General features: G+C 33.6%; 3 protein-coding genes across 3 annotated transcripts; all 3 read right to left on the minus strand.

Annotated features, from left to right (window-relative positions):
* Positions 1 to 3,173: 3,173 nt before the first annotated feature.
* On the minus strand, positions 3,174 to 3,926 carry LOC144545665 (BTB/POZ and MATH domain-containing protein 4-like). Its single transcript, XM_078294219.1, has one exon. The coding sequence runs from the start codon at positions 3,924 to 3,926 to the stop codon at positions 3,174 to 3,176; it is 753 nt and encodes a 250-aa protein (XP_078150345.1).
* Positions 3,927 to 6,784: 2,858 nt separating this feature from the next.
* Positions 6,785 to 8,413, minus strand: LOC144545666 (WAT1-related protein At4g30420-like). The gene is made up of 4 exons (XM_078294220.1): positions 8,407 to 8,413; positions 7,487 to 7,647; positions 7,242 to 7,393; positions 6,785 to 6,980 (listed from the first exon to the last, which is right to left on the minus strand). Exons 1-4 carry the CDS (start codon positions 8,411 to 8,413, stop codon positions 6,785 to 6,787), a joined length of 516 nt encoding a protein of 171 aa, XP_078150346.1.
* A 5,967-nt stretch (positions 8,414 to 14,380) lies between these two features.
* Positions 14,381 to 15,364, minus strand: LOC144545667 (BTB/POZ and MATH domain-containing protein 2-like). The gene has a single exon (XM_078294221.1). It carries the CDS (start codon positions 15,362 to 15,364, stop codon positions 14,381 to 14,383), a length of 984 nt encoding a protein of 327 aa, XP_078150347.1.
* Between the last annotated feature and the right edge of the window lie 810 nt (positions 15,365 to 16,174).

Consider the following 16,174-nt stretch of genomic DNA (forward strand, 5'->3'; position numbering starts at 1 on the left):
TCAGAAGAAGAAATTAACGCGAGAGTGGATCAAAGAGTGGAGGAGAGAGTAAGAGGAATAGAGGAGAGATTACGGCTAGAAATAAAGCAGCAAATGAAATCTGAACTTGCAATTTTAGTTCAGGAGACGATGGCCCAACAAGGAAAGACGTTTACCCCAACGGTCCTTCAAAGCAGTTGCCAGTCAGTCAAACCATATGCCGGTCTTTCCGGGTTTACTGAGGTAATGCAAATTTATATTTAAATCAGTTGGCCTATGCCTTAATTTCATATATATTCGGATTTTATTCGAGTAAATACATATACTTGTACAGGAGGCAGAACTCAGCTGCAAACTCCTGGCGAAAGTAGGTGAGAATACTGTTGTGGTGGCCATGGGGACAATTCATGTTCCAGTTGTACCCGGTGGAACAATTCACAACAGGCCGATGCCGCCTGACCATGCAAGAGTAACGGTGGATGGTGTTAGAGATGCGGACTTCCTAGAGCTCCCCTTACCTGTACCAAATGGTGAGCAGTTAACCCTTGGATCAGTCCTCGGCAGTTTCACTGCATGGCCGATGCCTATGATATTGACAGGCTCAGACGAGGTATATTATTGCTAAGTTCTTATACTTCTTAATTTGTATCTATATGACAGAGTCATGGTTCATTAAGGATTTTATTTCAATTTATTACGAAATTTTGCAGGTACCACACGAAGAGGTACATCTTCCTGTAGGTGGGAAAGCAACGAGTCACTGCAAGGCACTCGATGGTATCAACTTTGACAAGCTGGGACAAACATTCAAGAATCTGCGTGATCGATTTGCGGAGCTAGATGGCAGTCCATTCAAAATCGATCCGCCACTTGATCTTTTCTGTTCAGCAGACTCCATATACGTTTATGCAGATGATTATGCGGCCTTGGTTGCACCACGGGAGTGGCTCACTGGACCAATCATTCAGATGTGGATGCTGTGAGTTAATATTCGTAATAATTATAGAATTTAGTACATTCAATTCAAATAAAACAAATTTGAGAACACCTGTATGCCTTCTTTTTTTTAGGTATTGGCACAAATACATCAAGGAGGAATTTCCCGATGTGCATGTTGGTTTCATGGACCCCCAGCGGACGAATGCCAACATGCTGAGTGATGATCGAGGAGGTGTACTTCAATACATAGGGCAAGCACTCAACGAAAATCGGGACAAGAGATTGATATTTATACCTTATCACCACATGTTAGTGTTATATATATATTCTAATTTTATTATATTTATGTCAAAATATAAAAATTATATAATATGACATGCTACAAACCTAACATGCAGCAATCATTGGGTATTGACCGTGCTTATCCCAGGAGAGAGTGCATTGTACGTGTACGATTCTGATAAGAAAAGTAAAAAAATGCTAATGATCACTGCTGCGGTCGAGGAGTAAGTGCCATCCTAAATTTTATGTTTGTTTAGAATGCATTAGATTTTTTTATTATTTTCTCATTTATCATTTTAAATATCCCTCGTAAGTACTGATTGTTCAATGTGTGCATATTTCAACAGTGTTTTCGTCAGGGTAATGAAGACTTCTTTGACGATTCATAACGAATGCAAGGTACTAGTTTCTATTGAGTTATAATTGTAAGGACCTAGATGCAAAAAATTGTGAATATCTAGACATATAAGCCATTTGTATGCTCATTGACATACAATTCAATTTTTTCAAACTTATTATGTAGTGCCCACAACAACCAGCCGGCTGGGAATGTGCATATTATGTCATGTTGCTCATGCAAGACATAATAAACGAACACATATATACTTTTCCGAACTTAAAGGTATGCATTTATATATTTTCAAAAAGTAATTAACCATTGTTGCTTCAAATATAATAAAATACACAATTAATTGTGCATGCTCTTCTATCTTTTAAAAAATGCAGGACATTCCCGCTAAACATACTGTACAACGCTTGACCGACTTACGAAAAATGTGGGTTCAAATTTTCTTGAAAGAGGTACGGTAGACATGAAGTACAACAATTTAGGATGTGTATGTTTATGATTTTTAATTTCGGACTTTATTGTGATTTGTATGTGTAAACATAATTTAGGATATGTAGACTTAATTTGTAGGATGTGTTTGATATCTATTTGTGATTTGTATGCATATATATTTATCAATCTGTGATTTGTATCGGTAGCATATTAATTGGGCCAGCATATATATATAAATGGGAGCTGGCCAAATAATTAAAATTACATTTTTTTACATTCAACAAAAAATCTGGATCGGTTTTTATTCAAAAACTGATCTAGATATGAAATTTTTAATAAAAAAAAATATTCAAAAATATTATCAAGAACGGTTTTTATATTAAAACTGATCTTAATAGTTCCTATCTGGATCGGTTTTTATTTAAAAACTGATCTAGATATGAAATTTTTAATAAAAAAAAATATTCGAAAATATTATCAAGAACGGTTTTTATATAAAAACTGATCTTAATAGTTCCTATCTGGATCGGTTTTTATTCAAAAACTGATCTAGATATGAAATTTTTAATAAAAGAAAATATTCGAAAATATTATCAAGAACGGTTTTTATATTAAAACTGATCTTAATAGTTCCTTTCTGGATCGGTTTTTATTCAAAAACTGATATAGATATGAAATTTTTAATAAAAAAAAATATTCGAAAATATTATCAAGAACGGTTTTTATATAAAAACTGATCTTAATAGTTCCTATCTGGATCGGTTTTTATTCAAAAACTGATCTAGATATGAAATTTTTAATAAAAAAAAATATTCGAAAATATTATCAAGAACGGTTTTTATATAAAAACTGATCTTAATAGTTTCTATCTGGATCGGTTTTTATTCAAAAACTGATCTAGATATGAAATTTTTAATAAAAAAAAATATTCGAAAATATTATCAAGAACGGTTTTTATATTAAAACTGATCTTAATAATTCCAATCTGGAGCGGTTCGTATTCTAAAACGGATCTAGATAACTACTATTAAGATCGGTTTTATGAAAAAACCGATCCTATTAGTTTCTATTTGGAACGGTTCTTTAAAAAATATAAAACCGATCCTGATAGTATCAGTATCGCCTTCATCAGGATCGGTTGGATTCCGGTACTGATATGTGTATATAACCGATCCTGATTCCATATTTTCCACTAGTGATCAATGTGCCGTACGGATACACATAAACTATTCATGCTCATATTAATATCCTTTTCAAGGGCGAGAAGTTCTGATCGGAAAACAGATGAACGAGCCGCAAGCACACACCTATGCGCAGCAAATGTGTCTTTTTTCACAAGAAAAATAATATCTGCAAAATCACCAGTTACCAGGAGGGTTGATGAGGCTGTCGAAGGCACAGAAAGATTTGGTGATATGAACTCGGGTTGATGAGGCTGTCCAAGGCGCACAGCATTTGCCAGCACCTTCCTGGAATCATCAGCAATGTCGACCCATAATACGAATTTATTCAAGAAGCAATCATCTTTAGAATATTTCTCTTGATCTGATTTGCTAAAGTATGTTAACAGTACCATGGATTTGAGGCCCAATGCCTCGGCTACAAAGGGTTTTATTTCGAAACCCTTCTCTTCATGCAATTTTATCCCAGTGTGGATCTTCCAATCACCATTGCTACTGTGATCCTGCACCAAGGATATGTAGCCAAACTTCTTGACTGCCACTGCATCATCTAACAAACAGAGAAAATAACACAAATTTTCTTTGTACGGTACAAGGCGGATCTCCCATTTGATGTCGCCCAGGGTAAAGGGACCGTACTTTACAGTATACGTTCTTTCGTAGGATTTTATTTTTTCCAATTCTACATTTATTCGACCCTGGGATGCAAGCGTTGAAACCTCCTTTGTTTCGAAAGTATACACTCCTTCAGCAAATGAGCCCATCGATCGTTGCCTGAGGTGAAAAAAGCTTTTGAGGTATTGCACAAATCAAGAATTTGGATGATGATTATTGAGGAAGCCTTTGATAGGGAACATAAATGAAACAAGGCTTCAAAGTTGTGTTTAATTAACACGTAAAATATTAGTTCCTTGCATGCTCAGAAAGAGATGATTAGTGACAAATATATTTGTTCCTTTATACTTACTCTTTTGTGCTCATTCGTGCCTTGTTTAGCTCACCAAGTTCATATTCTGATTATAGTTACAAGTAAAGAAGTTCGATGAATTTAAAAAAAAAAAAATCCAAATCACACAACCTGAACAGATTTATCAAAGGTTAGTATTTTGGTCATATCTTTCTCAAACTGACTTGGATTTAGCTATACAAAAAAATTCTGGAAAATTGTAAAGGAATCGACAACATCTATATTTTGAGTATCTTTAAACATATCTTGGCCAAATAATTTGTTGATAGGTTGAAATTATATAGTAAAAAATATAAAATCATAAATTGATGATAGTGGGTCATGATTAGTAGGTCTTGATGATTTTCTTCCTAGCAAGTATACAATCATAGCTCTGTAGGCTGTAGTTTGGCACATAAATGCATGAGAATCATATTATTACAATGAAATCTTTTTTCCGTTCCGTTGGACGGCCAATTAGTGCAGTAGCCATTGCATCAACAATTCAGCCATTCAAAAATAAAACATTATTGATTTTCCTTTGAAATTCACTAATGTACACATCTCCACCAACTAATTATAATAAGATTCTGATTTTTTTTTTTTTTTTTTTTTATAAAAGGCTTAAGAGCCCGTTTCATTTAAGCATGAAAGCATCTTAACTTGCATGCTACCGTAATATCCAAACCAGATAGTAATCTTTTCCCAAAATCCCTACACTGCTTATCATCTTCGTTGAGGTGAAAAAAGTTTTTGAGGTATTGCACAAATTAAGAATTTGGATGATGATTGATTGGGAACAGAAATGAAAGAGGGCTTCAAAAGAGTGTGTAATTATGTGCTCAGCACGGAGCTGAGAGATGAGATTTTAGTGACAAAGTTATGAGAATATTCTTTCCAGATTATGTTTATTTATTACAACATGTTATATACTATTCAATAAAGTCAAAACATACAAATGTTTTTATAAATTTATATATATTTTATATTTTGTTTGCACATAATTTTTTTTATCTGTAGTTCCGTACTGATAAGATATGAGAATATTCCTTCCAGATTATGTTTATTTATTGCAACATATTATCTACTATTCAATAAAGTCAAAACATACATATGTTTTTATAAATTTATATACATTAAATATTTCGTTTGCACATCAAAAATCCGTAGTTCCGTACTAGTAAAAATCTAGCTGCTGTTAAATTTGGATTTGAGGCTTGTTTTTGGGCCTAAAATCTGTAACCCATCAATTGAAATTATTGGACCTGAAAGATTCGTATAATTTAAGTATTTGTATAATTTACTCATAACTTCCTTTTTTGTATTTTTTTTCCATTTCAATTTTCAGATACTTATTTTAATTTTATGTTTTCTTACAGAAAAAAATTCCCAGTGTGCCAGTGGTTATTTTGATGACAAGTCCAATAACTGAGGCCAGGTAAGTTGTGATGTGTAAAACTTTTAGGTGTGTAACAGGTGGTTATTTTGATGAAAACTTCAAAACAACGAACAAGGTGTGTAACAAAATTTTGTAAACAAACAACTGTGGCTCAAATCAGTTGAGCCTTATATTTAAAAAAAAAATGAATTAACAGAAATACTAGAATATATACTAAAGAGTAACTTGAAAGTAAGAATTTTAACAATGGGGCCCTCAATTGTAATGTCCTTATGCAAGTGCCGTTTTCTTATTATCGATAATTCACCATGGTCGTCTATTTGTGTCATTAATTGTTCCACGTCCCTCGATGTTTCTTTGAGGATGCATGGTGGCTCTTTCTTCCTTAGTGTATGTGTTTCCCTGCATCTTTTGTTGTATGATTCGTGATGAGCATCCTTGTTGTTGCTAAGGCGACAATGTGATTGTATGGAGCAAGTGTGAACCGGCATTGAAAAAACAGGTGGTAAGCCGACTCATTATGTGCTTTGTATAGTATGCATCCAATGGTGATATACCAGCCATTTTTTATCAGGTTTTCTTAAGTCTGAAGTCTTTTCTTTGCTAGCAGCCACCCATATTCTCGGTTCCTGATATGTTCTGGCCTATCAAAAATGGTTCTTTAATAACATCCAATCTTGATAGCTACTTTCAAGGTTGGTCTTTAAATTTGTCCGTTCCAGATATATATCAGTATCGCTTTTTTGCTATGCCCGACTGATGTGCCGATATTAAACGTACATTTTCCACTAGTACATAGGAGCCTTAAGCGATCAAATGGTCTCCATGTTGGTCGTTATTATTGGTCCTTGCTTCATAACCTTGTCTGAATAAAAATGCTAGACTGGTTTGAGCTGGTGTTTGAGCAGGTAGACAGGTCTTTTTAATTCATGCACGAATAAATTGTGCCAAGCAGACCTATTGTGCTGACTTGTCATTTCTGTATAATTTAGAACGATTATTTCAAGCTAGAGTATATAGTACAGAACATATTTATCTAGATTTGAATGATTTTGGTGTTTAATTTTGTATAGAGTCATATTAGAGATTAGTTACTTACTGTTTGGAGTCATATTAGAGATGTTAAACTTTGACTAAGTTTGTTAGTCTTAGTTTACTGTGAATTTCAAATGTTCCCAATTGAAAGATAAAATAGCAGAAATTAAATTTTGTTATTAAATGACATAGTCTTTGATAAAAAAGATCATATATAGCTAACAAAAAATTGTAACATTACTCTATTTTTCCAACTCTGACTTGTTTGTCAGAAGGGCTTGTTGGATATCAGTTTCACAATTTTGAGATTCAGTGTCTATTGAGATGGAAATATTTTTAAAACCTAAATTTCTCTGTTCTTCCATTCTCTTCAAATCCTCAGCTTTACCCCATAACACTACATACAATCCTCCAATTATAGCAGTAGCACCAACAAAGCTGTAGAACAAATTAGAAAAAATAATTTCTGTCAACTTTTAGAATAAAAAAGAAATAGAGTTATTAGAATCTACACTAGTAATAGTAAACCTTTTCCGTTCCAATTCATTTTTTTGTTCCTTTATTATTTATTAATTTTTCATTGATTTACTTATATTTATGGTTTTATTCAAGCTCCTCGATGAGGATTATAAGATGAGGATTTATAATGTTAAAACTATCCTGACTATGAATTTTGTGAATGATTTTGAACACAATTACCTTCCAATGTGGAGCTCTTCATGAAGAATAATAGAAGAAAGAGCTGTAGTAATTATAGTCGAGAGCGGGCTAAACATGGCAGAATACAAAGGCCCTCTAACCGATATGCACCACGATTGCAGATAGAAGGTCACAGCAGATCCAAAGAAACCCTGTAAATCATGGATTAATCAACGGTATCAATAAATGTTCCTCTTAAATAGCTAAGAGATCTTTAAAGAAGGCAAAGGAGTCAAGTTAGGTACTGCATATATGCAAGCAAAGAGGTCACTCGGAGAAGTGAAACACCAAATGCTCAAATCACCAAGATGCATGTAAAATGTTGCAGCGGCTGCTTGTAGGGCTGACATCAAGCATGTCCATGCCAAGAGTGATAACGGGTCAGAGTACAATTTGCAAATGGGACCTACAAAGAAATGGAAACACCAATATTGTCATATTTCATCAGAACTACTTTACGTACAACTAAGAAGTTATTTTCAACAATCAAGTATATATATACGAGGAGGAGGGATCCACTTACATTCTTTTTGGGTGACACCGGATTACACTCTACATTTTCAAAGTTCAAATCTTTCAACATGATAGATATATTTAAATGTGTTTGCAGATCACATTTTACATTTTTTTTTGAATTTTTTTTACTATTTATTAAAATGGGTACAAAAATTCAAAAGTCTGAAAACAATTTTGTCAAAATACTTAATAAATAATAAAAAAAATTCAAAAAAAATGTAAAATTTAATATGCAAGCGCATTTTAATATATCCACCATGTTGAATGGTTTGGATTGACTATAATTTGGACTATGAAAACATAACAAGATCTGACTAGTTTAAATAATATTTTAATCAAGATCTAGAAGTTAGTAACACAGAGTACACAAAACTCTCTTTTAATTTGTTCTTCTTATTCACAATTTGGTATTATTTTACCTTTAACTAAAGTTACCTGTATCTTAGCTTCATGGATACTTGACACGGGAGCAGAAAAGTGTATAAATTAAGCTTGGTGGACCAAGGCATGCATGCATGAGCCGATCTGTTACCGGTACACTTAATTAGGAGCCACATAATCAACAGCTAAAAAATCATGTCAAGAAATATTAATTTTTAAGTATTTATAATATTTTTCAATTACTGAAACCAAAAAAAAAATGTCTAACCTCGCATGTCAATATAATATAACTATTAGTATTTATTAATTATTTTAATTTTATTGATGTTTGAAATTGGTCTGGATCAGTTCGAAATTGGTCTGGCTCGATTCGAAATTGGTCTGAATCGTTCTAAAACCTCTAAATCTTCCGATTCTTCTATGATTCGTCTCAATTCGAATTATTAACAAACCAAATTGAACTAGTTCGAATCGTATACCGAATCAAACTCGAACTCTTCTGTTCGAAACCCTATCTCGAATCAAACCAGCTCGGTTCGAAATTGGTTCAAAAGAGACCCGTTAGTTGAGCTTAACATTGTTATGAAGACTGAAGATAATGATTCAGCTTAACATTATCTAAAGCACAAAAGAGGTCCGTTAGTTGAACAATGGGCTGATATCACTACTACAAAAATGGTCATTGTACACTGCACATTGTACACGAATTTGACAATTTTATATAAAAACCGTATAGAAATTGTAATTTTTTGGAAGCCCGAAATATCTGTGGGATCTCTATACGGATATTTATTAAAGAATCAGTGTAGAAAGCCATGAGAGATCTACACGGACGTTTATTAGGAAATATACACGGCTTATTGTTTAAATAACAGTGTAGAAAGCCTTGAGAGAGCTACACGGATATTTAATTAAAGAATCGTGCAGAAAGGTAAGAATTGTACACGGATATTTATTTAAATAACAGTGTAGAAAGCTTATAAGAGCTACACGGACGTTTAATAAAGAGCCGTGTATAAAGGTAGAAATTGTACACGGTTTTATTTGGTTTAAATAACAGTGTAGAAAGCCTTGAGAGAGCTACACGGACGTTTAATAAAGAGCCGTATAGAAAAGTTACTTTAGGGTTTTGGTTATATAAAAGACCTTCTCCTTTCAGCGCCGTTTTGCGCCGTTTTGATCAATTAATACTCTCTGTCTCTCTGTTGGTTTGATTTCTGCACACAAGGAGACTAGATCTGAGATCTTTAAAGTTAATTTGTACCTCTCCTCTCTCTCTCTATCTTGCTAAGGTTATCTCGGTAAGATTAGTCATGTATATATATACTTCTCTTTTTTTTGTGCCGAATTCTCATATTGGCACATAGTGTTTTTTAGTTAAAAATAAATATATAATTTGTAATAGTTCTTCAGTTTTTTTTGGCTTATTGCCGAACCAAAGTCAAAGTAGCTTCAACTTCATCTGCGGTGTGGATTTTCTTGCTTCGGAGAAAGAGATAGCGAAGTTGGTCTTGCCCGCTGGCTTTGAGTGTCCATACCTTCCCGTCGGTGATACTTTTGAATAGGAATAGCGAACAACTTCTAAGAGCGGCAGGAGTGGAATGACTATTTACTATAGCTACCTATAGAGTGAGGGTAAGAATTCAAAATAGTATTAGTCGGGAGAAGATGAGGACTTCGAGTTGCAAAGGAGAAGTCCAAATAGTTGAGTCAAAAGCGGATACTGAGAGATGCATCATTCCAACATGCTTTTGTGAGATAAAATGCAACAAGAGGAACGTTGAAACGGTCGATCTGTTAGTCAACAATTTGCTTGTCGTAGGAGAAAGAAATAAATATATTTGGTGCCGAATTCCTTGTGCCGAGATATATTTATTTTCTTGTGCCGAATTCCTTGTGCCGAGATATATTTATTTTTGGTTAGATATATATATCTTTTGGTGCCGAATTCTCATCTCGGCACAAACATTAAAAAAAAAAATTGATTTCCTTTGGGGCTGAATTCTCATCTCGGCACAAGATTTCTTTAAAAAAAAAATTGATTTTCTTGGTGCCGAATTCTCATCTCGGCACAAGAAAAAGAAAAAATTGGAAAAAAAATAATTCTACACATATATTTAACTAAAGTCCGTGTATGAAGTATGCGTAAAAAAATATTAATAAAAATTATAACAGAGCTAAACGGACATTTACTAAATATCCGTGTAAAAATGTTTTTAAACATTAAAAAAATTAATAAAAAAAAAAATAAGAGAGCTACACGGATATTTAGCTAAATATCTGTGTAGAAAGGTGTTTCAACATTAAAAAATATTAAAAAAAATAAGAGAGCTACACGGACATTTAGCTAAATAACCGTGTAGAAATCTAATTGTACACGACTTTTTATGTAATAATCCGTGAAGCTCGGTTATGGAGAGCGCCAATGTCAAGGATTTGTAAACGGTTGTTTATGTAATAATCCGTGTAGCTATCAGTAATTGTACATGGTAAATATCCGTGTGTATATATACAAGGATTTCTACACCGTGGCAGCCCACGTGGCAAGAAATCCGTATAGCTCGCTTGTTTATGTCCGTGTATAATCACTTATTCTGTAGTAGTGTATCAAGCAAAGATACTACCAGACCTTTTTACTTAAAAAGAGGACCATAACTTTTTTAAATTATTTTTCAATTTTGAACAAAACAATAATTTTTCTATATTTTTTGTAAAATCTATGAATTTATTTTTGGATAATTTTTAATTCTAAACTTCTTTAGAATTAATGTTGTAAACTGTTTATTAAAAGACACAAAGTTTAATTATGAGACGGTAAAATATACATATCACAACGAGCAACAGGTTGTTTGAGTCCATTTCATATTAAAAACCGTATAGGAATGTTTAAGCATATTTTCAGATGAGATTATGCGGGCTTCAGAACTTTTATGGGATTAATAACAAAAAGTTATTTAAAAATATCACAGGACACAAATTGTAGTTTCAATGCTTGATTTTGGTTTTGCATTTCAAATTTTCTCTCGAATGAGATGAGATGTCAATCCTCAGTAGATTCTTCTACATATATAAGGGGCCGTGCCGCCTTATGGGTTTCTCGAATTCATCTACAGTAAGTGTTTGAAAAACATATCTTTCTTAAATAGTTCATACGCCCTCCAAAACTGTCAGTGTTTAAAATATGTTTATTTTTTATTTTTTTTTGCACAGTTGATTTGATATGGCCCCTTCTCTCTACTTAAAGAATAACGGGCTTAACATATGGCCTGAATTTGGAAATCTGAAATTGCTTCATGTTTTAGATTTGAGTCATAATGGGTTAACAGGTCCACACCCGCTTCAATAAGCAAGCTTATGACTTATGAGAGGGAGGGAATAAATAGTGGCGAATGATGGTCAGTTTTTCAAATTTAAGTTATGAAGGAAACCCGGGTGGGTTTAAGTAAGTCACCTTCCAGTAACTGCAATTGCGATTCTTACTTGCAGCTGCAGAGCAGATCGAGAAGACAATAATATTTAATTTAATGGTCAAGTCAAGTGATTTAATTTGTAGCTATAACATACATAGTACGTTTGGCTTTGAATTTATGATTTAGTGAGGCTATATATATATGGTAATATTTGTATATGAATTGGGATTGCAGAAGTTAACCAGTTATGGAGTTGAATTGAGCTTGAGTGAAAGGTGAGAGTATAATTGAAGTTCATAAGCTATATATATATCGAATTCATCTTGAATATTCAATGTTATTAAACTTATCTAACCGGCTGTTCAAAAGTACATTATATATAAAGCATGTGTATATGAAGACAACCCGATTATTTATCTAAAGTCTAAAATAAATTGTATACAGTAAGTAATTGGATAAATATCTAGTAGACGGCCACTGGTAATTAAACCCAATTAGTTTAGTTTAGTACTCAATATTCAATCCTGGATTTTTTAATTATGTCACATAAATATTAATTAATTAATTGTTCAATACTGTACGTCCCTGATCAGATTGAAAGTAACCAACGCATGCAATGCAACAATTAATATACACAAGTTAATTATTTATAACAAATGTGAAGTAATAGTAATTTTTTTTATTGATCAAAAACATTAATCGTCAGATCAGTATGATTGTCAATTAATTGCACCAATATTTGCACTAATGGCCATGGTGTGGTGTTTCTTCTTTAATTAAAATATAAAACTAAATAAAGTAACTCAAAATTAAGTTCTGCGTTAATTTTGAAGAAAATTTTAGTCCCATTCTCTAAAGTAACACAAACTTTGAGTTCCAACCCTCATTCTCATCCAACGGCACAACTTCAAACTCAACATTTATCTTACCGGCCGGTACATAATTAATTAACTCTCAAAGAGCTCTAGCTATCACGTACATCACATGTTTTCCAACTGGACTGGGCCTCTTTTTCCATTCTCTCTCTCCCTAACAAAAGCAACGGGTCCATTAACCAGCTGTCTCATATCAACCCAACCCAATCCAATCCAGTGGCACCTAACAAAAGCAACGAGTCCATTAACCAGGATAAACCGATCACTTGTATTAATTACTTGAGTTCCACTCCGACAAACTCATCGGTGGAACAAGCATTTATTTCTTGATTCATGTTGTGATCATGTTGAACTACTTTGAACAGACCGCACTACTCCGACAAACTCACCATCGCTACTGTAATCCTGCACCAAGGACATATAGCCATATTTCTTGACTGCCACTGTATCATCTAACAAACAGAGATATATAATACCACACGAATTCTCCAACCGGGTATAGGCGGATCTCCCATTCGATATCGCCTATGGTAAAGGGACCATACTTGGTATTATACATTCTTTCAAAGGATTTTATTTTCAACAATTCTTCGTTTATTCGGCCCTGCGGTGCAAGCCGTGAAACCTCCTTTGTTTCAACTGTAAACACTCCCTCAGCAAATGAACCCATTGTTGGATGAGGTGAAAAAAAAAAATCTTTTGAGGTATTGCACAAATTAAGAATTTGGAGGATGATTGATAGGGAACAGAAATGAAAGAGGGCTTCAATTTAAGGGGTAATTAACAGGGAAAAGAATATTTCTCTGTGTTCTCGGCACGCAGCTAAGACATGAGATACAGTGACAATGATTTGAGAATATTCCTTCCAGATTATGTTTATTTATTGCAACATGTTATCTACTATTCAATAAAGTCAAAACATGCATACAGATGTTTGAATAAATTTATATATATTTTCTTTTCTTTTGCACATCAATTCCGTACGGACCGTACTATTGAAAATCTAGTTGCTGCCAAATTTGGATTTGAGGCCTTGGGCCTGCTTGTATTTGGGCCGAGATCTGTAACACATAAATCGAAAATAGTTGGGCCTGAACGATTCCTAATTTTATATTTGTAAATTTGGAGCGACAATATATAAACCCCTTTGATTTTTCAAACTCCCCTGTGTGTGTTCAAGCTTTGATTCATATCTGCTATAGCAGGGTTCAAATTGAATTATTGATAAATACTAAAATACACCATTAGTTAGTTTCAATTCTTTTCTGGTTCATTTAAGTTCCGGTCCTGTATGGAAGTTGTAAGGTATAGAAAATTCTCCACGAACAGCGTATATTAATGGTAGTGGGTCATGAATATATATAGTAGATTTTGGTAATTTTCTTCCAAGCAAGAATACAATTATAGCTCTGTACTTTGGCACATAAATGCATGAGAATTATATAATTATAATGGAATCTTTTCTCCGTTCTGTTACACAACCAATTAGTGCATGAAAAATTCAAGCAATTAAAAAAAAAAATCATAATTAATGTTCCTTTCAAATTGACCAATGTACACAGCTCCACCAACTAATAGGATTCTGAATTGAACTTGCAAGATCACCACCTCCATTCCTTTCTTTGAGAAGAAATAAAGATCATATTAGATTTCCAAAGAGATATATATATAATTAAAATGAGAAAAAAGGAAAATGCCAATATGATACAAGCAATTAAACAACATGAACAACTTAACAAAAACACAGATCACAACAAAACCTATGGAAAACAAAAAAAAAAACCATAATATAGTCTGTAAATGAACTTCATTGTAATTGTAATTGATACACAGGATTAATACAATATTCATTCTCTTTTTCTTAAATCCTTTAATCCCTTTTATTATTTGCAACTACTGCTAACATAGACATAGGTGGTCGACTTCTTTTGTACCCAGAACAGTTGAAGCAATTATTTCAATCATGCTGAACAATTTCGAGCAGACCGAACTCATGATACTCCGAAAGATCTATTGCGGTTATCATGGCGTCGGCAACCACCTTGGTAAGCTTTTTCTCGCATATTAACTTGAGCCCTTCAATTTTAAAACGAAGCGCTGCGACAAACATGCGGTGGTATCTCTCTGGTGGGGTAACCTCCTCGAAGTCAGGCGGCAAGGTATCAGTATAAATGAAATGGAGCAAGTGTTTAAATGTGAGTCGATCAATGTTCCGTACAGATACACATAAACTATTCATGCTCATATTAATATCCTTTTCTAGGGTGAGAAGTTCTGCTCGGAAAACAGATGAACGAGCCGCAAGCACACACCTATGGGCAGCAAATGTGTCTTCTTTCACAAGAAAAATAATATCTGCAAAATCACCAGTTACCAGGAGGGTTGATGAAGCTGTCGAAGGCACTGAAAGATTTGGTGATATGAACTCGGGCTGATGAGGCTGTCGAAGGTGCACAGCATTTGCTGGCGCCTTCCTGGAATCATCAGCAATGACCCATATTACGAATTTATTCAAGAAGCAATCATCTTTAGAATATTTCTCTTGTTCTGATTTGCTAAAGTATGTTAACCATACCATGGGGAGGCCCAATCCCTCAGCTAAGGGGGTTACTTCGAAACCCACCTCTTTGTTCAAATTTATCCAATCGACGATCTTCCAATCACCATTGGTACTGTGATCCTGCACCAAGGATATGTAGCCAAACTTCTTGACTACCACTGCATCATCTAACAAACAGAGATAATAGTGCAAATTTTCTCCTCTGGGTATTAGGCGGATCTCCCATTTGATGTTGCCCAGGGTAAAGGGACCATACCTGATAGTATACAGTCTTTCGTAGGATTTTATTTTGAACAATTCTTCATTTATTCGACCCTGGGGTGCAAGCGTTGAAACCTCCTTTGTTTCGAAAGTATACAATCCTTCAGCAAATGAGCCCATCGATCGCTGCCTGAGGTGAAAAAACTTTTGAGGTATTGAACAAATCAAGAATTTGGATGATGATTATTGAGGAAGTCTTTAATAGGGACATAAATGAAAGAAGGCTTCAAAGTAGTGTGTAATTAACACGTAAAATATTAGTTCCTTGCATGCTCAGCAAGAGATGATTAGTGACAAAGATATTTGTTCCTTTATACTTACTCTTTTGTGCTCATTCGTGACTTGTTTAGCTCCCTAAGTTCATATTCTGATTATAGTTGCAAGTAAAGATGTTTGATGAATTAAAAAAAAAAAGAAAACAAATCACACAACCTGATCGGATTTAGCTAAACAAAAAACTTCTGGAAAATTGTAAAGGAATCTACAACATGTATATTTTGAGTATCTTTAAACATATCTTGGCCAAATAATTTGTTGATAGGTTGAAATTATATAGTAAAAAATGTCTAGGGTTTTGATAGGAATTCGACCTAAAAATCTTGTTTAGCTTAGGGATTTCAACGATAATAATGTTACTGTCAAACTTAGGACGATAATATCAAGCCAGAGTCATATTTGAATTATTTTTTGCGTTTAATTTGCTTAGACAGTGTTAATGTAGTCATATTTGATTAATTACTTAAGTTTGGTGGTCAAACTGGAAATATGTAGATCCATGAACTAAACAATGGAACTTTTAGTTTACTGTGCATATCAGATCTTCCCAATTAAAAAGTAAAATGGCCAAAATTAATTTTTTCATTGAATGACATGATCTTGACAAAAAAAATCATAAATATTAGCAAAAACTTGACACATTAATCTTCATTC

Source organism: Carex rostrata, chromosome 28 (assembly GCF_964058835.1).
Source record: "Carex rostrata chromosome 28, lpCarRost1.2, whole genome shotgun sequence".
NCBI classification, from domain to species: Eukaryota; Viridiplantae; Streptophyta; class Magnoliopsida; order Poales; family Cyperaceae; genus Carex; species Carex rostrata.

Bases quoted from the DNA above. Each gene is read 5' to 3' on its own strand.
- LOC144545666 (XM_078294220.1), bottom strand. The intron at 7,394-7,486 runs GTACCTAACTTG...CATGATTTACAG, and splicing joins TCTTTGCTTGCATATATGCA to GGTTTCTTTGGATCTGCTGT. The intron at 6,981-7,241 runs GTAATTGTGTTC...TTTGTTCTACAG, and splicing joins GAAGAGCTCCACATTGGAAG to CTTTGTTGGTGCTACTGCTA.
- LOC144545667 (XM_078294221.1), bottom strand. From the start codon at position 15,364: ATGGGCTCATTTGCTGAAGGATTGTATACTTTCGAAACAAAGGAGGTT.
- LOC144545665 (XM_078294219.1), bottom strand. From the start codon at position 3,926: ATGGGCTCATTTGCTGAAGGAGTGTATACTTTCGAAACAAAGGAGGTT.